Below are 24,671 nucleotides of genomic sequence, written 5' to 3' on the forward strand. Positions count from 1 at the left end.
AGTTGCACTCAGACATCTGAATCCAGACGACAACGGCTCTGCGCTGGGAGCGGGTGACAAAAAATAGGGAAAGGGCGGATGGAATAATTACAAATAAAAACAATACTGGAGGACAAATCGTTTTTCCTCTAGCACAACATATAGCAGCTTTGCAGACAGGCCTGTGTTTCAGATCTGACCCGGGAATGGCTGGCGGAATGGAGACTCGCCCCAGGAAAAGGCAAGTTCTGTCTTTCTTTCTATGTTTGTGTGTGTCCCTGGTGGCTTGTGAGACGATCCGCTATTCTGTGCGTGAAGAGAAGAAAAGCGGGTCCCTAGTTGCTAATGTTGCAAAGGATTTGAAACTAGATGTAGGGGAATTGTCTGGTCGCAGTGCTCGGCTAGTTTCTAAAAGCACCAAGCAATATTTTGAGCTGAACACGCGCTCCGGGGATGTGATAATAAAGGAGAAAATAGACCGTGAGGATCTGTGCGGACAGAGCGACCCGTGTTTGCTGCAATTCGAAATTGTGTTGGAAAATCCACTGCAGCTGTACCCAATGGAGGTGCAGATACATGATGTGAATGACAATTCCCCTAAATTCTCTCAAAATGAATTCCCTTTGGAGCTGCCTGAACATCTCCCTGTAAACAGCCGCTTCCCCTTGGAAAGGGCCCAAGATTCAGACGTAGGAACAAACGGCATCCAGAGCTACGCAATCCTCTCTAATGAGCACTTCAGCCTGGATGTGCAAACCCGGGGAGACGGCAGTAAATACGCGGAGCTGGTGTTAGAGAAACAATTAGATCGGGAGGAGCAGGCGCAGCTGATGCTGATTCTCACAGCTGCCGATGGGGGCCTGCCACAGAGAACTGGCACAGCCCAAATACGCATTAATGTCCTGGACAGCAACGATAACTTCCCTCAGTTTAGTCAGTCAGTGTACACGGTGCAGTTAATGGAAAATAGTCCGCAGGACACTTTGGTCACTAAGGTTGAAGCTAGTGATTTGGATCAAGGTCCAAATGCAGAAATCACCTATTCATTCAGGCAGGTGCCTGACAGAATCCTCAAGTTATTCAAATTAAATCAATTTTCCGGAGAAATCACTGTTTTGGGGATAATTGACTATGAAGAAAGAAGCAGTTATGAGATGAACATCCAAGCCACGGATGGCGGGGGTCTATATGCGCACTGCAAAGTCCTGGTGGAGATCGAGGACATGAATGACAACGCCCCGGAAGTGACGCTGACGTCCCTCAGCAGCACCATACCCGAGGACTCCTCCCCTGAGACAGTGGTGGCCCTGTTCAGTGTGAGAGACCGAGACTCCGGGGACAATGGCAGAACGGTCTGCTCCATTCAGGACAATGTCCCATTTGCTTTAAAATCAACTCTGAAGAATTATTACGAGCTTGTTACACAAAAGCCCCTGGACCGAGAGAAAGTGCCTGAGTATAACATAAGCATCACAGCCACAGACCGGGGGACTCCGAGGCTCACCTCAGTGAGGATCATCCGTGTTCAGCTATCGGATATTAATGACAACCCCCCTGTATTTAATGAAAGTTCGTACGTCATGTACCTGAAGGAGAACAACCTGTTGATTGGAACTGTCCATGCTGCTGACCTGGACACAGAGCAGAATGCCAAAGTGACATATTCGGCGTTGCCTGGCAACATCGGTGACCTCCCCTTCTCCTCCTCCATCTCCATAAACTCCGAAAACGGGAATGTGTACGCTCTGCAGTCTCTGGATTATGAGCAAACGAGGGATTTCCAGGTTACAGTGAGAGCTGCAGATGGCGGGTCCCCTCCACTGAGCTCTGAAGTCATTGTCCGAGTTGTGATAATTGATGAAAATGACAACGCCCCCTTCATTTTATACCCTCTACAGAACAGCAGCTCCCCCGCTAATGATCTGGTTCCCAGATCGGCGGAGGCGGGTTACCTGGTGAAAAGGTTAAAAGGTGGTAGCTGTGGATGGAGATTCTGGTCAGAATTCTTGGCTTTCCTACCAGCTGCTCAAGGCTACAGACCCAGGTCTCTTCGCTGTGGGTCTCCAAACCGGGGAAGTAAAAACCAGCAGGCCTATAACGAGCCCAGACTCTGTTAAACAGAAACTTATCGTCCTGGTTAGAGACAACGGAGAGCCGCCCAGATCCACCACCTCGACGCTTAATATGCTTCTGGTGGATGGGTTTTCAGACGCCTACATGCAGTTACTGGATGTACCACAAGAAGAGGAGCAGCAGGACACATTAACCCTGTATTTAGTCATTTCTTTGTCTTTCGTTTCATTCCTTTTTCTGGTTTGTGTGGTAACAATTATCGCCATCCGGCTATACAAGACAAGGCAGTGCCGAGAGCGGTATGTTCCATCGTCCAGGAACTTTTATTTTGAGCCCAACTTCCCCACAAATCCTGCGGACCCGAGAAGCATTGGGACTCTCCCTCAATCTTATTGTTATGAGGTTTGCTTGACAACTGGGTCTGGCACGATTGAATTTAAATTTCTGAGGCCGTTGGTACCATCTCTATCCGCTGACCCCAGCGCTGCAGGAGGGTCCGTTCTTGACTCTCAGATTAACTCTCAGCTTAAGGAGGAGAAAGAATCTCTGAGAGAGGTGAGTGCTTATTTCACTCCATTTGCATCAATACTTTGGTTGAATATGTTTTTTTTTTCTACTGCTCTGAAAATTACCTAGATTACTTGCAGAAATGTCTAGAGATTTTTTTTTCGTCTGGAGCTTTTTCTGTAGTTCATTGTTCATCTTCTATACTTGCATTATGTCCAAGGTAATGTAATTCCACTTAAGTAGTTTTCTATGCTATCCCCCCACACTCCACCTCAGCCCACCCTACCCCTTACCTTCCCCCCGAAAAAAGAAAAAAAGATCATTTATCAAAGTGTGATACTGGTCTCTGTGCAGAGTCTTGGATCTCTGCAAAGGAATCTTGAAGCTTGTCTAAGGAAATTTTTAAATGTAATTGTTTATGATAGCACCGGAATTATGTGATCTAGATAATGTTATGCACGGTGCGAGTCTAGGGAATCTGAAAAGTTACAAAGAATCTGAGTGTACCCTTGCTTCTTCAGTTGTGTTTTCGGACGGTGAATCTATATGAGGCGCGAGTTGCCGGGCTACTGTGTGAATGTGAAATGACGCAGATCAGGGAGCAGTTAAAGTAAAATAATTCTATCTGAAGAAATGTAAATTGCACTTTATTTGTCCATCAAACCCTTTGCAATGGGAGTAGCCAGCCCTGGCTGCAGTTTCACAGTGGGAGGTACTTATACAAGGAAGAGGCAATGTTTACCTAAATCCTATGAAGTCACCGTAATTTACAGCTTCTGGAGTTTATGAACCCATAACAATCAACACCGACGTGAAAGACCCCTATTACATGCATATATAGTGGCAACTGATGGCATCAATATATTTGCAGACAGCAAGTCATTGTCCAAGTTATTATTTAATTAAAATGACAACGGACCCTTCATTTTACACCGTTTTCAGAACAGCCGCTCCCCTTTAAGACCTGGTTCGCACAGCAACTGGGGCAACTTACCTTGTGACTAAGGTACATGGAGACTCTGGTCAGAATTCTTGGCTTTCCTACGAACTGCTTAGAGCCACATACCCAGGTCTCTTGACTGTCGGACTCCAACATGGAGAAGGAAAGACCGAGAGACTTTAAATTTAAATTTCGGAGCGAGACCACATTAAGCCAAAATTAGTTACCATTGTTAAAGACCAGGGACACCTACCGCACTCAAAGGCTGCGACGCAAAATATACTGCTAGCTGCTGTGTTTTCATATGAACATATGCGAGCCAGTCGGTCAGTGACGTAACTACGGAAGAGGAGCAGGATGGCATGTTAAATATATATTTAGTAATGTTTCGCTTCAATTTCATTTCCTTTTCTTGTTTCTGCTGTGGCCTGTGTTTGCATAAACATACATAAGGCAAGAAAATCAGGAGAAAGATACATGTTTGCTTCTTCCAGTTGCTACGGGAGACCCATTTTGTTGTATAATTGTGTAGAAAACAGAACTGGATCCTTTCCCCAGAGCTACATATATGATATTTGCTTAACCACCGGGTCGACCACCCATTAGTTCGTTTCTTAAGCCGCAGTTTGCTTGTTTTCCTGAGTAGCACCATACTAGGCCAGAGAATCATGAGACTTCGGTGGGTTTCCAGGTGACCTCGTGGACGAAAGAGAATCGGTGACACAGGTGAGCGAATTGCATTGACTTGTTTTACATATTTAGCTATGGAAAATAAAAGTGCTGGGAGGTGAGAGAGGAAAACGGATTATGGAAGTATCACAAGTCGGATTATTTTTTCTAATACTTTATAACTATTTCTCATTTAATGGGAAATAACCTGGGTTAACCACTTCCTTACTTGAAATATTTGAAACACAATGTGTAACTAACAGAGAGAAATCTTTGCCATGCAGATAATAATTGGGCACAGTAAATTAACAATTTTGAGATGTGTTGTTCTAGCCTCTGCCATTTAATGACCTGGTTCCCAGATCGGCGGAAGCCGGTTACCTTGTGATCAAGGTGGTGGCTGTAGATGAAGATTCTGGTCAGAATTCTTGTCATTCCCATCAACTGCTGAAGGCCACAGACCCAGGTCTCTTCACTGTCGGACTCCAAAATAGGGAGGAAAAACCACTATGCAAATTACGGAGCGAGACCCCTTTAACCAAAAACAAAATATCATTGTTAAAGACAATATACACCTTCCCCAATTTGCTATTGTGACGCTAAATATACTGCTAGTGGATGAGTTTTCAGATGCGTATCTGCAATACAGTGACATACCTACGAAAGAGGAACATGCTGGGATATTAAATATATACTTAATCTCTTAGGCTTCATTTCATGTTTTTCTTGTTTCTGCTGTGGCCAGTATTGCCATAAAATACATAAGACAAGAAAGTCAGGAGAAAGATACACGTCTGCTTGTAGATGCCAGGACTCGATCGCTTCCCCAGAATTATATATATCATGCTTGCTTAGCCACTTGGTCGATCATTAGTTAGTTCTAATTTATTAGGCCGCAGTTTCCTAGATTTCCTGTTGAGCGCCATAGTAGACACGGCAATCGTAGGATTTAGGGATTCCCAAAATATCGCTAAGCTAGTGGGCCGAAAGAGAAGTGCTGGGACAGGTGAGCGAATTTTAGTAACTTGTTTACTTAGCTAGCTGTGAAGAATAAAAGTATTGGGATGTGAGTGAAGAAAATGTGTTGTGGAAAGATAACAATTCAATGATTTATATGTTTTTTTCAACTTTCTACCTCCTCCAATCGGTAATAATCTACTTTAACATCTCGCCGTTCTTACAGTGAAACGTTATAAGCACGATTTGCACATAAAAGATAAATCTTTTCTATGCAGAATAATATTAACAGCACATAATAAATTTACAATCTAAATACCATGGAATGTCTTATTTTAGCTGAGCCACAAGGTGGCGATATTGGCAAAAATGGTGCTGAAAATACAGATTCCCGGAGACCAGCAAAACTCAGTGAAAGCTGCACTCAGACATCTGAATGCAGAAGGCAACAGCTATGCGCCGGGAACGCGTGACAAAGGATTACAGGGAAAGGGCGGCTGGAATAATTACAATAAGTCAATATTAGAGGACAAATCGTTTACTTTCTTGCACAACATATGAATGGCTGCAGCAGCTTTTCAGAGAGGCTGTGTTTCAGATCTGACCCGGGAATGGCTGGCAGAATGGAGGCTCGCCCCAGGAAAAGGCAAGTTCTGTGTTTCTTTCTATGTTTGTATGTGTCCTTGGTGGCGTGTGAGACGATCCGCTATTCTGTGCGTGAAGAGAAGAAAAGCGGGTCCCTAGTTGCTAATATTGCAAAGGATTTGAAACTGGATGTAGGGAAATTGTCTGGTCGCAGTGCTCGGCTAGTTTCTAAAAACACCAAAGAGTATTTTGAGCTGAACACGAGCTCCGGGGATGTGATAATAAAGGAGAAAATAGACCGTGAGGATCTGTGCGGACAGAGCGACCCGTGTTTGCTGCAATTCGAAATTGTGTTGGAAAATCCACTGCAGCTGTACCCAATGGAGGTGCAGATACATGATGTGAATGACAATTCCCCTAAATTCTCTCAAAATGAATTCCCTTTGGAGCTGCCTGAACATCTCCCTGTAAACAGCCGCTTCCCCTTGGAAAGGGCCCAAGATTCAGACGTAGGAACAAACGGCATCCAGAGCTACGCAATCCTCTCTAATGAGCACTTCAGCCTGGATGTGCAAACCCGGGGAGACGGCAGTAAATACGCGGAGCTGGTGTTAGAGAAACAATTAGATCGGGAGGAGCAGGCGCAGCTGATGCTGATTCTCACAGCTGCCGATGGGGGCCTGCCACAGAGAACTGGCACAGCCCAAATACGCATTAATGTCCTGGACAGCAACGATAACTTCCCTCAGTTTAGTCAGTCAGTGTACACGGTGCAGTTAATGGAAAATAGTCCGCAGGACACTTTGGTCACTAAGGTTGAAGCTAGTGATTTGGATCAAGGTCCAAATGCAGAAATCACCTATTCATTCAGGCAGGTGCCTGACAGAATCCTCAAGTTATTCAAATTAAATAAATTTTCCGGAGAAATCACTGTTTTGGGGATAATTGACTATGAAGAAAGAAGCAGTTATGAGATGAACATCCAAGCCACGGATGGCGGGGGTCTATATGCGCACTGCAAAGTCCTGGTGGAGATCGAGGACATGAATGACAACGCCCCGGAAGTGACGCTGACGTCCCTCAGCAGCACCATACCCGAGGACTCCTCCCCTGAGACAGTGGTGGCCCTGTTCAGTGTGAGAGACCGAGACTCCGGGGACAATGGCAGAACGGTCTGCTCCATTCAGGACAATGTCCCATTTGCTTTAAAATCGACTCTGAAGAATTATTACCAGCTTGTTACACAAAAGCCCCTGGACCGAGAGAAAGTGCCTGAGTATAACATAAGCATCACAGCCACAGACCGGGGGACTCCGAGGCTCACCTCAGTGAGGATCATCCGTGTTCAGCTATCGGATATTAATGACAACCCCCCTGTATTTAATGAAAGTTCGTACGTCATGTACCTGAAGGAGAACAACCACCCGGGCCTGTTGATTGGAACTGTCCATGCTGCTGACCTGGACACAGAGCAGAATGCCAAAGTGACATATTCGGCGTTGCCTGGCAACATCGGTGACCTCCCCTTCTCCTCCTCCATCTCCATAAACTCCGAAAACGGGAATGTGTACGCTCTGCAGTCTCTGGATTATGAGCAAACGAGGGATTTCCAGGTTACAGTGAGAGCTGCAGATGGCGGGTCCCCTCCACTGAGCTCTGAAGTCATTGTCCGAGTTGTGATAATTGATGAAAATGACAACGCCCCCTTCATTTTATACCCTCTACAGAACAGCAGCTCCCCCGCTAATGACCTGGTTCCCAGATCGGCGGAGGCGGGTTACCTGGTGACGAAGGTGGTAGCTGTGGATGGAGATTCCGGTCAGAATTCTTGGCTTTCCTACCAGCTGCTCAAGGCTACAGACCCAGGTCTCTTCGCTGTGGGTCTCCAAACCGGGGAAGTAAAAACCAGCAGGCCTATAACGAGCCCAGACTCTGTTAAACAGAAACTTATCGTCCTGGTTAGAGACAACGGAGAGCCGCCCAGATCCACCACCTCGACGCTTAATGTGCTTTTGGTGGATGGGTTTTCAGACGCCTACATGCAGTTACTGGATGTACCACAAGAAGAGGAGCAGCAGGACACATTAACCCTGTATTTAGTCATTTCTTTGTCTTTCGTTTCATTCCTTTTTCTGGTTTGTGTGGTAACAATTATCGCCATCCGGCTATACAAGACAAGGCAGTGCCGAGAGCGGTATGTTCCATCGTCCAGGAACTTTTATTTTGAGCCCAACTTCCCCACAAATCCTGCGGACACGAGCGTCACTGGGACTCTGCCTCAATCTTATTGTTATGAGGTTTCCTTGACAACTGGGTCTGGCACAAGCGAATTTAAATTTCTGAGGCCGCTGGTACAGTCTCTAACCGCTGATCCAAGCGCTGCAGGAGGGTCCGTTCTTGATTCTCAGATTAACTCTCAGCTGAAAGGGGAGAAAGAATCTCTGAGAGAGGTGAGTGCTTATTTTACTCCATTTGCATTGATATCTTTTTTGAATATGTGTTTCTACATCTCTGAAAATTACTTAGAAGGGAGTCACAGAACCATTAATGTGGAATCCTGCTTTCTCCGGTTCTAGGAAAGGAGTGGTACTCCGGGAGAGCTGGCTGCGGGGGCCGGTGGGGGAAGAGTGTGAGAGATTGCTGTGCTGTGCAGAGCAGGTGGCTGATGATGGTGGGGCGGGAGGTTGTCCCTCTTCTCCTGCCTCAGGACGGTTGGTCAGGCTGCTCTCTGAAGTTAAAGAGACAGGAGACAGCATGCCAACATATTCTTGCCCAACACACACTCTGTCTCTCTCCCCATACACACTCCCTGTCACACCCACTCCTTCTGCTCTCCCCTCCCACATACACTTCCGTTGAAAAGCAGCTGAGAATCTAGTAAAGGATGCCCGTGGAAGGATGGGGTTAAAACCTGCATGGTGATGCTATACCTGCTCCATGGGGAAATGCAAAACCTTCCCAAAGCACCCTGAGGCCAGTTGCACAGTGAGATAGCTTGCTAGGCACAGTGCACTGCTCCCTGTGCCCATGCTAGAGCTGCTACTGTGGATGTGCTCTGCGGACACAAGAAGCATAGTGTGGACATGCAACAGAGGTTTAATTAAAGGGCTTTAATTAAAGTGGCATAACTTTTTTCCACAAAACTCTGTCCTGTAGACAAGGCCTGAGATTACTTCCAAAAATGTCTAGAGTTAGTTTTGTAGGGATCTTTTTCTGTAGTTTTTTCATATTTTCCACTTTTATGCTGTTCAAGCTAATATTTTAGTACTTGAGTACTTTTCCTTATGTTCTCCTAAGCTATTTTCCTCTCTAAAAACATTTATCAAACTGTGATACTGGTCTCTGTGCAGAGTCTGTGATCTTTGCAAAGCAAGGTTGAAGCTTCTCAACGGAAATTTGAAAAGTAATTGTTTATGTATTTGTTAAGAACTCAATAGCAGTGGAACTATGTGACCTATATAGAGCCCCTTGCAGAACACTCTGAGGAATCTTTGAAATTTGTTGTGCTTCTTCAGCTGTGCTTTCAGATAGTGAATCTCTGAGATGCTAGTTGCCGGGGTACTACGCGAATGTGAAATGAGGGAGATCAGGGAAACGTTAAAGTAAAATAGAGCAGTCTAAGGAAATGTAAACTGCGTTTTATTTTTCCATCAAATGCTTTGCAATGGGAGTGGCCAGCAGTGGCTGGGGTTTCACAGAGGAAGGTCTTGTAGAAGGAAGAGGCAATGTTTACTTAAATCCTATGAAATCACCATTATTTACAGCTTCTGGAGTTTATGAACCCATAACAATCAACACCGATGTGAAAGACCCCTATTACATGTATAGCAGTGATATAGTGGCTGATTATGGCATCAATAGGATTTTTGCAGGCAGCAAGTCATTGTCCAGGTTGTTAGTATTTGATTAAAATGACAACGGCTCCTTCATTTTATTACGTCTTCAGAACAGCACTTCTCCATTTAATCACCTGGTTCGCAGAGCAAGAAAGCTGATTATCTTGTGACCAAGGTGGTGACTGCAAATGGAGATTCTGGTCAGAATTCTTGTCCTTCCTACCAATTCCTAAAGACCACTGATATAGCTCTCTTCACAGTCGGAGTGAAAATGGGGAACAAAAATCACAATACCAATTATGGAGCGAGACTTCTTTAAGCAAAAACTAGATGTCATTCTTAAAGACAATGGACGCTTGCCCCAATCCACTTCTGCGATGCTAAATTTACTGCTATTGGGTGGGTTTTCATATGCGCATATGCAATTCAGTACATAACCACGGAATAGGACTGTGATGGGGTATTGAGTATATACTTACTTATCTCTTTGGCTTCAATTTGTTGTTCTACTTGTTTCTGTTGTGGCCTGTATTACCATAAAATATATAAAACAAGAGAATCAGGAGAAAGACACTGATCTGCTTCTTCCAGTTGCCATGGGAGACACATTTGTTCCGAATCATTGTGTAGAAGCCAGGACTGGATCCCTTCCCCACACTTCCCTATATGATGTTTGCTTAACAAGTAGGTCCGTCACTAGTTAGTTCTAGTTTATTAGGCCGCGGTTTCCTAGTTTTTCTCTTGGGCACCCTAATAAGCAAAGGAACCATAGGACTTCGAGATTTCCAGGATATCGCTAACGTCGTGGACGAAAGAGAAGAGATGGGTCAGGGGATCCACTTGTAGTAACTTCTTTACTTAGCTAGCTGTGAAGAATAAAAGTATTGGCATGTGAGAGAAGAAACTGTGGTGTGGAAGGATCACAATTACATTGACTATTATATAATTTTGCAACTCTCTATCTCCTCCAATCGGTAATAATCTACCTTAGTATTCCACACTGTTTACTGTGAAATGTTATAACCACAATATGTACTTAAGAGAGAAATCTTTGCTATGCAGTTAATAACTGCACATAGTAAGTTTAAAATGTGAACATAAGACATAGCATGTCTATTTTAGCTGAGCCACAAGGTGGCGATATTAGCAAAGATGGTGCTGAAAATGCAGCTTTTCGGACTCCGTCAGCCCTCAGTGGAAGCCGCACTCAGACTTCTGAATCCAGAAGACAACGGCTCTGCGCCGGGAACGGGTGACAAAGGATTACAGGGAAAGGGCGGATGGAATAATTACAAATAAAATCAATATTGGAGGACAAATCGTTTACTTTCTTGCACAACATATGAATGGCTGCTGCAGCTTTGCAGAGAGGCCTGTGTTTCAGATCTGACCCGGGAATGGCTGGCGGAATGGAGACTCGCTCCAGGAAAAGGCAAGTTGTGTCTTTCTTTCTATGTTTGTGTGTGTCCCTGGTAGCGTGTGAGACGATCCACTATTCTGTGCGTGAAGAGAAGAAAAGCGGGTCCCTAGTTGCTAATATTGCAAAGGATTTGAAACTGGATGTAGGGGAATTGTCTGGTCGCAGTGCCCGTCTGGTTTCTAAAAGCACCAAGCAATATTTTGAGCTGAACACGCGCTCCGGGGATGTGATAATAAAGGAGAAAATAGACCGTGAGGACCTGTGCGGACAGAGAGATCCATGTTTGCTGCAATTCGAAATTGTGTTGGAAAATCCACTGCAGCTGTACCGAATGGAAGTGCAGATAGATGATGTGAATGACAATAACCCTAAATTCTCTAAAAATGAATTCGTTTTAAAAATGCCGGAACTGATCCCCATAAACACCCGCTTCTCCTTGGAAAGGGCCCAAGATTCAGACATAGGAACAAACGGCATCCAGAGCTACGCAATCAACCCCAATGGGCATTTCCGTTTGGAGGTACAAACCCTGGACACTGACGGCAGTAAATACGCCGAGCTGGTGTTAGAGAAACAATTAGATCGGGAGGAGCAGGCGCAGCTGATGCTGATTCTCACAGCTGCTGATGGGGGCCTGCCACAGAGAACTGGCACAGCCCAAATACGTGTTAATGTGCTTGATACCAACGATAACTTCCCCCAGTTTAGTCAGTCAGTGTACACGGTGCAGTTAATGGAAAATAGTCCTCAGGACACTTTGGTCACTAAGGTTGAAGCTAGTGATTTGGATCAAGGTCCAAATGCAGAAATCACCTATTCATTCGGGCAGGTCCCCGAGCGAGTCCTCAAATTATTTCAGCTCAATCAGTTCACTGGCGAAATCACTGTTTTGGGGATAATTGATTTTGAAGACGCAGAAATGTATGAAGTAGAAGTTCAGGCCACGGATGGTGGGGGGTTTTCTTCGCGCTGCAAAGTCCTGGTGGAGATCGAGGACATGAATGACAACGCCCCGGAAGTGACGCTGACGTCCCTCAGCAGCACCATACCCGAGGACTCCTCCCCTGAGACAGTGGTGGCCCTGTTCAGTGTGAGAGACCGAGACTCCGGGGACAATGGCAGAACGGTCTGCTCCATTCAGGACAATGTCCCATTTGCTTTAAAATCGACTCTGAAGAATTATTACGAGCTTGTTACACAAAAGCCCCTGGACCGAGAGAAAGTGCCTGAGTATAACATAAGCATCACAGCCACAGACCGGGGGACTCCGAGGCTCACCTCAGTGAGGATCATCCGTGTTCAGCTATCGGATATTAATGACAACCCCCCTGTATTTAATGAAAGTTCGTACGTCATGTACCTGAAGGAGAACAACCACCCGGGCCTGTTGATTGGAACTGTCCATGCTGCTGACCTGGACACAGAGCAGAATGCCAAAGTGACATATTCGGCGTTGCCTGGCAACATCGGTGACCTCCCCTTCTCCTCCTCCATCTCCATAAACTCCGAAAACGGGAATGTGTACGCTCTGCAGTCTCTGGATTATGAGCAAACGAGGGATTTCCAGGTTACAGTGAGAGCTGCAGATGGCGGGTCCCCTCCACTGAGCTCTGAAGTCATTGTCCGAGTTGTGATAATTGATGAAAATGACAACGCCCCCTTCATTTTATACCCTCTACAGAACAGCAGCTCCCCCGCTAATGACCTGGTTCCCAGATCGGCGGAGGCGGGTTACCTGGTGACGAAGGTGGTAGCTGTGGATGGAGATTCCGGTCAGAATTCTTGGCTTTCCTACCAGCTGCTCAAGGCTACAGACCCAGGTCTCTTCGCTGTGGGTCTCCAAACCGGGGAAGTAAAAACCAGCAGGCCTATAACGAGCCCAGACTCTGTTAAACAGAAACTTATCGTCCTGGTTAGAGACAACGGAGAGCCGCCCAGATCCACCACCTCGACGCTTAATGTGCTTTTGGTGGATGGGTTTTCAGACGCCTACATGCAGTTACTGGATGTACCACAAGAAGAGGAGCAGCAGGACACATTAACCCTGTATTTAGTCATTTCTTTGTCTTTCGTTTCATTCCTTTTTCTGGTTTGTGTGGTAACAATTATCGCCATCCGGCTATACAAGACAAGGCAGTGCCGAGAGCGGTATGTTCCATCGTCCAGGAACTTTTATTTTGAGCCCAACTTCCCCACAAATCCTGCGGACACGAGCGTCACTGGGACTCTGCCTCAATCTTATTGTTATGAGGTTTCCTTGACAACTGGGTCTGGCACAAGCGAATTTAAATTTCTGAGGCCGCTGGTACAGTCTCTAACCGCTGATCCAAGCGCTGCAGGAGGGTCCGTTCTTGACTCTCAGATTAACTCTCAGCTTAAGGAGGAGAAAGAATCTCTGAGAGAGGTGAGTGCCTATTTCACTCCATTTGCATCAATACCTTGCTTGAATATGTTTCTGCTGCTATGAAAATTTCTTATATTATTTCCATAAATTTCTGGAGATGTTTTTTCTTCGGGAGCTTTTTCTGTAGTTCATACATTTTTTCCGACTTGTATGATGTTCAGGCTAATATATTTGTACTTAATTCCTTTTTTTATGTTATGCTCTTTTCCTCTCTAAAAGGCCATTCTTCAAAATGTGATATTGTCTGTGTGCAGACTCTCTGAGCTCTGCAAAGAAAGATTGAAGTGTGTCAAAGGAAAATTATAAAAGTAATTGTTTATCTATTTATCAAGAATGCAATAATAGCAGAATTATGTGACCTAGATAGCGAGTTCTGCATGGAATCTGAAATGTTACAAAGAATCTGAGCTTGTCCTTCCTTCTTCTGTAGTATTTTTGGAGGTAATCTATATGAGGTGCAAGTTTTAGCGTTACTGCATGAAGGTGAAAAGACAGAGATCAGGGAAACCTTAAAGTAAAATAGAAGTATCTAAGGGAGGGATCTCCCAACCCCTCCCCAGAATTTCCCCATTATCCCACTCCACAGTGGTCATTATTTATATGCGGTGTTGCCAGTTTAGTCCTTGGTTGGAAATTTGAATTGAAACATAATATACACTTTAAAAGCATATAAAGCATATGATAAAATACTTGTACCTGAAAAAGCATAAGAAGTTTAAAAAGTATGAACAAAGACCAGCTGCCTCACCCAGCTATTGTTTTTTATGACAGTTTTGGTGCCTTCAGTTCAGTGATGCTGACCAACCTAATAATTTGAAATTATAATTTGTAAGCAAGGTCTGAATGAGCTCTCCCCTGACAGCTAGTGATGAGCTGGGCTATGCAGAGGGGAAGGCATCAGGGCCAGACTGTATTTACATGAACACACCTATTCTGCCTCAGTATCCGGCAGACGAGCTGTGTTGCCAAAGTGATCAGATTTGGCTGGTGTTGGGTTACAAATCACTTTAGTAATGACTGTGGGGGTAATGAAATGTTATCTTTATTGTATGAATAAAGGGCAACAGAACTGTACTTGATCTGTCCTGAGAAGGGTGACCTAAGTGCTTAATTTGTGCTAGGGCTGAGCCCTGGCACATGTAGTCTGGGCAGTTCATAGCTCTGGAACCTATGGGCTTGCCATATCAGTTATGAAAGTAAAAAACTTGCTTGAGCTCTGACACATCTTTCATTACAAATTAAGCACTAGTCACCGTCAACTGAACCGCACTCACTAAGCAGAGAGTGTGGATGTCAGATCTCAGTGGAGAGAGAAAGGGAGGGGATAGGAGTTTTGCTTGGTGGTGTGGGCTCTGCCTAAGAGTCACAGCACCATTTGACCTGCCCCTTCCCCTGTTTAAAGATAGAGCTTTTTAGGCTACATGGAGAGTCTTTTGTGTTTTTTTTTAAGTGACCACTAGAGCTGAAATCACTGATAATCAGGTCTAAGTGCTCAGACCTGCTGTGGGACAGTGTTTCAGTGGAAGAGACAGCTCAGCCTGCACTAGCAGTGAGGTTCCCTTACTGAGGGATGAAATCACTGAGAGCTGGGTGGAATCTTGGGAGACCGATTTGCAGAGGTCACAGTGCCAGGTGGCAGCAGAAGGTGGCAGCACAGGGCCATTGGCGACAGAGCAGTGGACTGAATGGTGGCACAATGCACAAGAGTTGACAGAGTGAGTGACCTGAGTGAGTGGTGAGTGGTTGAAGGAATGAACAAGGTGCCTTCTCTCCCCTACCATGCAGGATGAGAGGTGAACTCATGCAAAAGCACCTGTGAACTCTGGGTCTCCACTGACCAAGGACAACAATTATGAATGGGGTTCAGTGGAGAGAGAAAGGAGGGGCACGTTAAAAGAACATTTGTTTGTTTTAGTAACTTTGTGCCAGAATGCTAGGTTTGTGCCTGGGAAACTTATACATTTCCTGCTAGGCCAAGATTTTTAAAATGTATTATTTCCCAAGGTTCTTATCTCACATTGTTGCTATCTCAAGAGGTCCTTATCTTGGGAAGTTTTTGTACTAAACATTTTTATTATTATACATTATTTTTTACATAAGAACATAAAAACAGCCATACTGTGTTGGACCAATGGTCCATCTAGCCCAGTATCCTGTCTTCCAACTGTGGTCAATACCAGGTGCTTCAGAGGGAATGAACAGAACAGGAAATCATTAAGCGATTCATCCCCTGTCGCCCACTCCCAGTTTCTGGCAAACAGAGGCTAGGGACACTCAGAACATAGTATGGCATCCCTGCCCATCCTGGCAAATAGCCATTGGTGAAGGGCTGGCCTTACCATAAGGTGAACTGAGACGGCCGCCTTAGGTGCCAGACTGTGGGGGTGCGCCACTAGGACCCAGAGTGAAGAAAATTGTGTCTGCTGCTGGTGCATATGTATTCTCTCTCATAACAGGTGTGCAGGAGAAAAGGTGAGAGGGAATAACAGAAAGCAGCAGGACCTGCAGGGAGTGAGAGGAGGAGGAGCCTCTTATGTACCTCTCTAGCGCCCCCAGGAGCCTGGACTGATTAACACCAGCTTCTCAGGGAGCTTCCTGTTTCTTGCTGCTTCCCTGAACCCACTTGAGGAGAACAGGCAGTCAACTGAAGTAGTAGGAGCCAGTTAGGCCCTTAAGACACTGATATCTTCCCTCACTCAGGCCCTGCTACCAGCCTGCTTATTTGTCCCCTTCAACTGAGTGCTCAGAGCCACTATAGCTGGCACAGAACAGCAGTCATGAGTGAAAGAAGAAAACGCCCCTCTGGGGCAGCATTCAGAAAAAGAAAGAAAGCAAAGGAAGCTTTTCTATCTAAGCAGAAAGGAGCTCTACTGAGATACATAGGCACAAATGTTCATGGTGAGCCTTCCAGCCCCAGTAAGGATGTGAGTGGTGAGGAGATGCCTGATCTTCCAGTTAGTCAGAGTGCAGGTGACCTGGCAGCTTCTGAAGCATCCATATCTCCATCTCAAATGGATGTAACCATGCATATTCCTGAAGAAAACTGTAGATCACAGAAGAGTGTGGTGGAGGCACAAGAAACAGCTGCTGCTGAGTTTAATTCCTTAAGTCTAGATGATCCAAGACTATGAACCCACTTGAGCAGTAGCCTGAGGGACTTCCTGTGCTGCATGGGCCACAGCAAGTGAAAAACTTCATGTTCCCCAAAGACAATGAAAATAGAAGGTTCCATCCAACACATTACTGGCGTGAAATCCCCAATGGTGACAAAGTGGAGAGGCCATGGCTTATGTACTCAAAAACCCACAATGTTGCATACTGTTTTTGTTGCAAACTCTTCCAGTCTAATGTTCCAGCCACATTGGGTTCTACAGGAATAAAGGACTGGAAAAATCTGGCTAGAAATCTGGCATGCCATGAGAAGGCAGCAAATCACCAGAGAGCATTTGTAGGTGGAAAGAGCTTGAGATGAGACTAAGGTTAAAGGCCACCATAGATGATCAACATCAAGAGAAGATTGCATCAGGGTCTCTTTACTGGCCAAATGTTCTGAAAAGGCTCATTGCCATTGTGAGAATGCTTGCTACCCAAAACCTAGCACTTCAGATCAGCTGTATGTGCCAAACAATGGAAACTTCCTTAAAATTGTGGAGCTGATGGCTGAGTTTGATGCTGTACTCCAGGAGCATCTAACAAGAGTCACCACCCAAGAAATGTACACACACCACTACCTTGGAAAAACAATTCAAAATGAGATCATACAGTTACTGGCAACAATAGTTAAATAGAAGATTGTGGCAGATCTGAAGTCAGCAAGATATTACTCTGTTATTCTGGACGGCACACCTGACATCAGCCATATGGAACAAATGACTTTAAAGGTGCGTTTTGTAACAAGAACAGAACCTAGTGAAAATGTCCCTGCAATGATGACTGTCAGAGAGCATTTTGTAGAATTCATTGACATTGATGATACTACAGGAGCTGATATGACAAATGTGCTTCTTAAAAAGTTGGAAGATACGGGAATTGCGATAGCTGACATGAGAGGTCAGGGCTACGATAATGATGCCAACATGAGAGGAAAGAACAGAGGAGTGTAGACACGGATTCGGGAGTTAAACCCTCCAGCTTTTTTTGTCCCATGCGGTTCTCATTCATTGAACTTGGTGGTCAGTGTTGCAGCATCAGGTTCTAGTGAGGCTGCTGAATTTTTTAATGTAATTCAAAGCATCTATGTATTTTTCTCTGCATCAACTCATCAATGGCAAATTTTGAAGCAACATCTGGGAACATCCTCTCTGACCCTGAAACCACTGAGTGCCACACGATGGGAAAGTCAAGTGGAGGCGATAAAGCCTACCAGAAACACAGTTGGGAAGATAGATGATTCCATAGTTGCCATTATGGAGGATAATGCTATGACAGGAACTGTTCTTGGGAGAACAGTGGCAGAGGGAAATGGAATCACCAGAAACATACATAACTTCAAATTTCTGTGTGGCTTAGTGTTGTGGCATGACACACTGTTTGAAATAAATGTTGTAAGCAAGAGACTCCAAGGAGTTGACCTTGATATATCTGGAGCAATGGAACAACTGGACAAAGCAAAGTCATACCTACAGTCTTACCGGTCAGAGGAGGGATTTCAAAATGTTGTGAAGAGTGCACAGAAGTTGGCAGAGGAACTTCACGCTGAAGCTATTTTCCCACCCATTCAAGAATACAAGAGTCACCGAAGAAGAAGACATTTTGATTCCAAGGCACGAGATAGTCCCATAAGAAACCCCAAACAACAATTCAAAGTTGAATTCTTTAACCAGTTGCTAGATTGTGCAATACAGTCAGTTGAAGAACATTTCATGCAGCTCAAGGAACATAGTATATTTTGGATGTTGTATGATATTCCAAAACTCCTCACTGTACCTGAAGAAGACCTACACCAGCAATGCAGGGCACTAGAGACAGTGTTGACACATGAGGACATGCGTGATATTGATGCGAGTGATTTAGGTGATGAATTGAGAGGCCATTTCAAGATACATTTCAGCAGGACCAACTCCAAAGGCTGTTCTGGAATATTTGTGCACAAATAAGATGACCACCCTCATTCCAAATGCTTTTATTGCTCTGCGCATACTTCTAACACTTCCTGTAACAGTTGCCAGTGGAGAATGCAGCTTCTCCAAGTTGAAGTTAATAAAAACACATCTACACTCCACAATGACACAGGAGAGGCTGGTCAGCTTTGTAACCGTCTCAATAGAGCATGAGCTGGCCCAGACTGTGGACCTTCAGCAGGAAACAGTTCAAATCTTTGCAACCAAGAAGGCACGGAAAGCACCACTTTGATTATTCAAACAGATAAAAATGACAGTGTTTACTATGCAGACAAGAAAAGTTACATTTGCTGTTCAAATTTTTGAACAAGGCATTTTAAGTTGTTAGTTCTTCTTTATTGGGGTAGGTAGCAGAGCATTACCATGAAAGGAGTAGAACAGGAAGAAGGCAAAAGTGAGACCTTTCAAAGTTTTGGCCCAAGCGAGGGGGCATGGGGGCATCATTTGAGCTCACCGCCTCAGGTGCCAAAATGCTGTGGGCTGGCCCTGCATTGGTGGACCTATCCTCCATGAACTTATCTAGTTTTTTTTAACCCTGTTATAGTTTTGGTCTTCTCAACATCCCTTGGGGAAAAGTTCCACAGGTTGACACTGTGTTGTGTGAAGTACTTTCTTTTGTTTGTTTTAAACCTGCTGCCTATTAATTTAATTGCATGACCCCTAGTTCTTGTATTATGTGAAAGAGTAAATAACATTTCCTTATTCACTTTCTCCACACCAGTCAAGATTTTATAGACCTCTATCATATCCCCTCTTAGTCATCTCTTTTCCAACCTTAAAAATCCCAGTCTTTTTAATCTCTCCTCATATAGTATCTGTTCCTTACCCCTAATCATTTTGGTTGCCCTCCTCTGTACCTTCTCCAATTCCAATATATCCTTTTTGAGATGGGGCAACCAGAAATGCATGCAGTATTCAAGATGTGGATGTACATGGATTTATGGGGTGAAAGTGTAGCAGCTTGGTTTGCAAGACCAATCAGCAAAGCCAATGCTGACAAAACTACATGAAAAGACTGCAAAATACCAAGCCTCTGGACTGCATCGACATGCAGAGAGTCTTATAAGCCAGTCACTGTCAAAGCCAATTTTAGAAGTACTTAATGAGGCTGTTAAGTATGCTGGAGACACAACACCGTTTATATGAATAAACAGAGCTGTCACATCATGCTTTCTATTTAAGCAAGAGATACCACATGCTACAAACTGGAGGCCAGTGTTAAGTGCATTGTCACTTGTTAATCTTGAAGTGGACACTGGATCCAAATAAGATAGGCAAACGCTCACTATCTTTCACAAGGAACTCAACTGACTGACTAGAAGCATGCGGTGCAACAGTGAAAGATTCAGCCATTGGAAAAGTGAAGAACTCTCACCACATTCAAAAAATGTGCATACATGATTGATGAATGCACCAATGCAAATGGGCATCAAGTATTAAGTCATTATGTATGTTATCTTGATGTCACTGGTAGGCCAATTGATGCGTTTCTAGATGTTCAAGTTATAGAAGACATATTCACTGCATCTGTGACAACCCACATCTTAGAAGAGTTAAATGCTTGTAAATTGAACGCCAAACAGATGGCTGCTTGTGCATTTGATGAAGTTGCAAATTTCTCTAGAAGACATAGTGGAGTACAAGCTTTGCTCAGAGAAAAGTGTAACGCTAATATCTCCTATACCTGGGGTAGGCAACCTATGGCATGCATGCAAAAGGCGAGACACGCGAGCTGATTTTCAGTGGCACTCACACTGCCCGGGTCCTGGCCCCCAGTCCAGGGGGCTCTGCATTTTAATTTTAATTTTAAATGAAGCTTCTTAAACATTTTAAAAACCTTATTTACTTTACATACAACAATAGTTTAGTTATATATTAAAGACTTATAGAAAGAGACCTTCTAAAAACATTAAAATGTATTACTGGCATGCGAATCCTTAAATTAGAGTGAATAAATGAAGACTTGGTGCACCACTTCTGAAAGGTTGCTGACCCCTGTCCTATACACACTGTAGAGGCCATCTACTCCAGCTAACACTAGTACGAAATGCAGAATCTTCAGAAGACATTTAAAAAGCCATAAAGGACTGAACATCTTCTGAAAAATAGAAGATACACTGGGACTGAAGTTTAAATTAGTCCAACCTGGGAAAACCCACTGGTTTTCTTATGAGTGATCCTTGGCTGTTGTCTTAAAATTACTGCAACCATTATTACTGGTTTTGGAAACTACCTACCAAGATGGGATGGGATCTAAGTAGTCCAGCTGGAAGACTATCACCATTCTCTCTTGTCGGTCTACTGTTGAAATCACTTGGGTCATTAAACAATGCCATCAAGGCATCTGCTAAAACAGTAGTAGATTTTTGTCCAGCAATAGAAGCTCCATTTGGATCAATCAGAGAGAGATCAATTGAAAACATACTGGAATAAGCAAAGACTTCAGTCCAGAACTTGACTAATGAAGGCAGTTATATTGAATCTTTAAGTGAAGAGGACATGAAGTGTTTGTTAAGCCAGCTGATTGATTCTTACAAATCTACATCAGGGACTTCTGGATTATACTCAACCTCTGTGTAGCTTTTACAGATGCCTGTCTTATAAAACATCAACAACTGAGTGGAATGAGACACAACCAGCAATGAGGCTGCTATGAGATCAGGGCAGAATACAGAATTTGAACACAGAGTGCAATATCATACAGTGAATGAAGATTTGACTTCAGCTTCTTCTTTATCATCACTAGTGGTTTGACCCAATCTTTGTGCTATGTTTACGGGGATGAAAGAAGTAGGAATTCATTTCTTGCTACTCCCAGTCATAACAGCTACAACTGAACATTCTTTATACTCATTGAATAGAATTTTGTGTTCTCAAAGAAGTCACCTTCTTCCTGATCATGAGGGACTGAAAGTACTGGACACACAAGAAGCCACTTAAGATGAAAACATTGCATTCGAGAAGCTCATTAACAGAGCTGAGCAAAATTACAAGAAACCAGGAAGGACGTAGATATGTAGGGCTTCACAGCAGGCTTGAGGAGCCAGCTTTAATTTGTATGATTTTAAAACATGAGTAAAATATAATAAAATGGTCATGAAACATTTTTCAGGTTTTACTATGGGTCCATACAGCACACCTTTGCCCTCCTGGTCTCACCCCTAGTAGGCCTTAACCCCCCTGTAAATTTGTTTCCCTCTCCCACCCCCATTCAGTTCCTGGGGAAAACACTGATTAAGGAAAATGTAAACTTCACCTTATTTGTCCATCAAACCCTTTGCAATATGAGCAGCCAGCAGTGGCCGCGGTCTTGATGAAGGGGGTACTTATAGAAGGAAGAGGCAATGTTTATTGATATTCTATAAAATGAACATCATTTACAGCTTCTGGAGTTTATGAATCCATAGCAATCAGTACAGATATGAAAGACCCCTATTATATGCATATATAAGAATGGCCATATTGCATCAGACCAAAGGTCAAAGCTTTTGACACGGTCTCCCATAGTATTCTTGTCAGCAAGTTAAGGAAGTATGGGCTGGATGAATGCACTATAAGGTGGGTAGAAAGCTGGCTAAATTGTCGGACTCAACGGGTAGTGATCAATGGCTCCATGTCTAGTTGGCAGCCGCTATCAAGTGGAGTGCCCCAAGGGTCGGTCCTGGGGCCGGTTTTATTCAATATCTTCATAAATGATCTGGAGGATGGTGTGGATTGCACTCTCAGCAAATTTGCGGATGATACTAAACTGGGAGGAGTGGTAGATACGCTGGAGGGGAGGGATAGGATACAGAAGGACCTAGACCAATTGGAAGATTGGGCCAAAAGGAATCTGATGAGGTTCAATAAGGATAAGTGCAGGGTCCTGCACTTAGGACGGAAGAACCCAATGCACAGCTACAGACTAGGGACCGAATGGCTAGGCAGCAGTTCTGCGGAAAAGGACCTAGGGGTGACAGTGGACGAGAAGCTGGATATGAGTCAGCAGTGTGCCCTTGTTGCCAAGAAGGCCAATGGCATTTTGGGATGTATAAGTAGGGGCATAGCGAGCAGATCGAGGGACGTGATCGTTCCCCTCTATTCGACATTGGTGAGGCCTCATCTGGAGTACTGTGTCCAGTTTTGGGCCCCACACTTCAAGAAGGATGTGGATAAATTGGAGAGAGTCCAGCGAAGGGCAACAAAAATGATTAGGGGACTGGAACACATGAGTTATGAGGAGAGGCTGAGGGAGCTGGGATTGTTTAGCCTGCAGAAGAGAAGAATGAGGGGGGATTTGATAGCTGCTTTCAACTACCTGAAAGGGGGTTCCAAAGAGGATGGCTCTAGACTGTTCTCAATGGTAGCAGATGACAGAACGAGGAGTAATGGTCTCAAGTTGCAGTGGGGGAGGTTTAGATTGGATATTAGGAAAAACTTTTTCACTAAGAGGGTGGTGAAACACTGGAATGCGTTACCTAGGGAGGTGGTAGAATCTCCTTCCTTAGAGGTTTTTAAGGTCAGGCTTGACAAAGCCCTGGCTGGGATGATTTAACTGGGAATTGGTCCTGCTTTGAGCAGGGGGTTGGACTAGATGACCTTCTGGGGTCCCTTCCAACCCTGATATTCTATGATTCTATGATTCTATGAAAGGTCCCTCTAGCCCAGTATCCTGTCTTCCGACAGTGGCCAATGCCGGTGCCCCAGAGGGAATGAACAGAACAGGCAATCATCCAGTGATCCATCCCCTGTCACTCATTCCCAGCTTCTGGCAAACAGAGGTTGGGGACACCATCCATGCTCATCCGAGCTAATAGCCATTGATGGACCTATCGTCCATGAACTTGTCTAGTTCCTTTTTTTAAAGCTGTTCTGGTCTTGGCCTTCACAACATTCCCTGGCAAAGAGTTCCACAGGTTGTGCGCTGTGTGAAGAATTTGAAGAAATACTTCCTTTTGCTTGTTTTAAACCTGCTGCCTATTAATTTCATTTGTGCCCCATAGTTCTTGTGTTATGAGAAGTGGTAAATAACACCTCCTTATTTGTTTTCTCCACACCAGTCATGATATTATAAACCTCAGTCATATCCCCCCTTATCTGTCTCTTTTCCAAGCTGAAAAGTCCCAGTCTTATTAATCTCTCCTCTGTTATAGTGATATAGTGGCAGCTGATGGAATCAATAGGATTTTTAGAGGCAGCAAGTAATTGTCCAAGTTATTTGATTAAAATGATAATGCCCCCTTCATTTTATGCCCTCTTCAGAACAGGACCTCTCCCATTTAATGACCTAGTTCGCAGAGCAAGGAAGGCAAATTGGTGGCTGTTGATTGAGATTCTGGTCAAATTCTTGTCTTTCCTACCAACTGCTGAAGGCCGCTGATGCAGATCTATTCACTGTCCGACTCCAAAATGGGGAAAAGAAACTAGGATCTCATTTACACAGCGTGACTCCTTTATGCAAAAGCTAAGTATTATTAAAGACAATGGACACCTCCCCAATCTGCTGCTGCGATGCTAAATATACTGCTCGTGGAGGATTTTCAGATGCACATATGCAATCCAGTGACATAACTACGCAAGAGAAATGTTATGGGATATTAAATATATACATTACTTCTCTATGACTTCAGTTTCATTTTTCTTGTTTCTGTTATGGCCTGTATTGCCATAAAATATATAAGATAAAAAAATCAGGAGAAAGATAGGTTTGCTTCTTCCAGTTGTCATGGGAGACCCATTGTGTCGAATAATACTGTAGCAGCCAAGAGGAGATCCCTTCCCCACAATTACCTATATGATGCATACTTAATCACAGGGTTGATCCTAGATTTACTCTAGGACAACGTAATAAAAAAGGGAATCATAGATTTAGGAATTCCCAAAATATTGTAACTTTGTAGACGAAGGAGACGCAATGGGACATGTGATCAACTTGCAGTAACTTGTTTACTTAGCTAGCGGTGAAGAATAAAAGTATTGGTAAGTGAGAGAAGGAAGTGTGGTGTGGAAGGATCACAATTCAATTAACTATTATATTATTTTGCAACTCTCTATCTCCTCCAATCGGTAATAATTTGCCTTAATATTTCAGAGTTTTCACTGTGAAATATTATAACCACAATATGTACTTAAGAGAGAAATCTTTGCTGTGCAGTTAATAACTGCACATAGTAAGTTTAAAATGTGAACATCATAGCATGTC

The 24,671-nt window shown here is 44.1% G+C and overlaps 2 protein-coding genes across 3 annotated transcripts in view; both read left to right on the forward strand.

Moving 5' to 3' along the window:
* Positions 1-5,598, forward strand: LOC140916445 (protocadherin beta-16-like). The gene is given in 4 exon segments (XM_073358092.2): positions 1-1,940; positions 1,942-2,607; positions 4,502-4,586; positions 5,465-5,598. Coding segments are annotated over 4 exon segments (2,640 nt in total). The 5' UTR covers positions 1-185.
* The window catches only part of LOC140916446 (protocadherin beta-16), a 26,206-nt gene continuing 7,083 nt past the window's right edge, over positions 5,549-24,671 (forward strand). The window contains exon 1 of one of the 2 annotated variants that reach the window (XM_078854040.1): positions 5,549-8,160. In XM_078854040.1, the coding sequence (XP_078710166.1) occupies positions 5,683-8,160 (2,478 nt within the window). In that variant the 5' untranslated portion in view covers positions 5,549-5,682. Of the gene's footprint in view, positions 8,161-10,765; positions 13,371-24,671 lie in introns of those variants that run through there. The other variant, XM_078854039.1, reaches the window with a different exon arrangement.

This window comes from Lepidochelys kempii, chromosome 8 (genome assembly GCF_965140285.1).
Source record: "Lepidochelys kempii isolate rLepKem1 chromosome 8, rLepKem1.hap1, whole genome shotgun sequence".
NCBI lineage: Eukaryota > Metazoa > Chordata > Testudines > Cheloniidae > Lepidochelys > Lepidochelys kempii.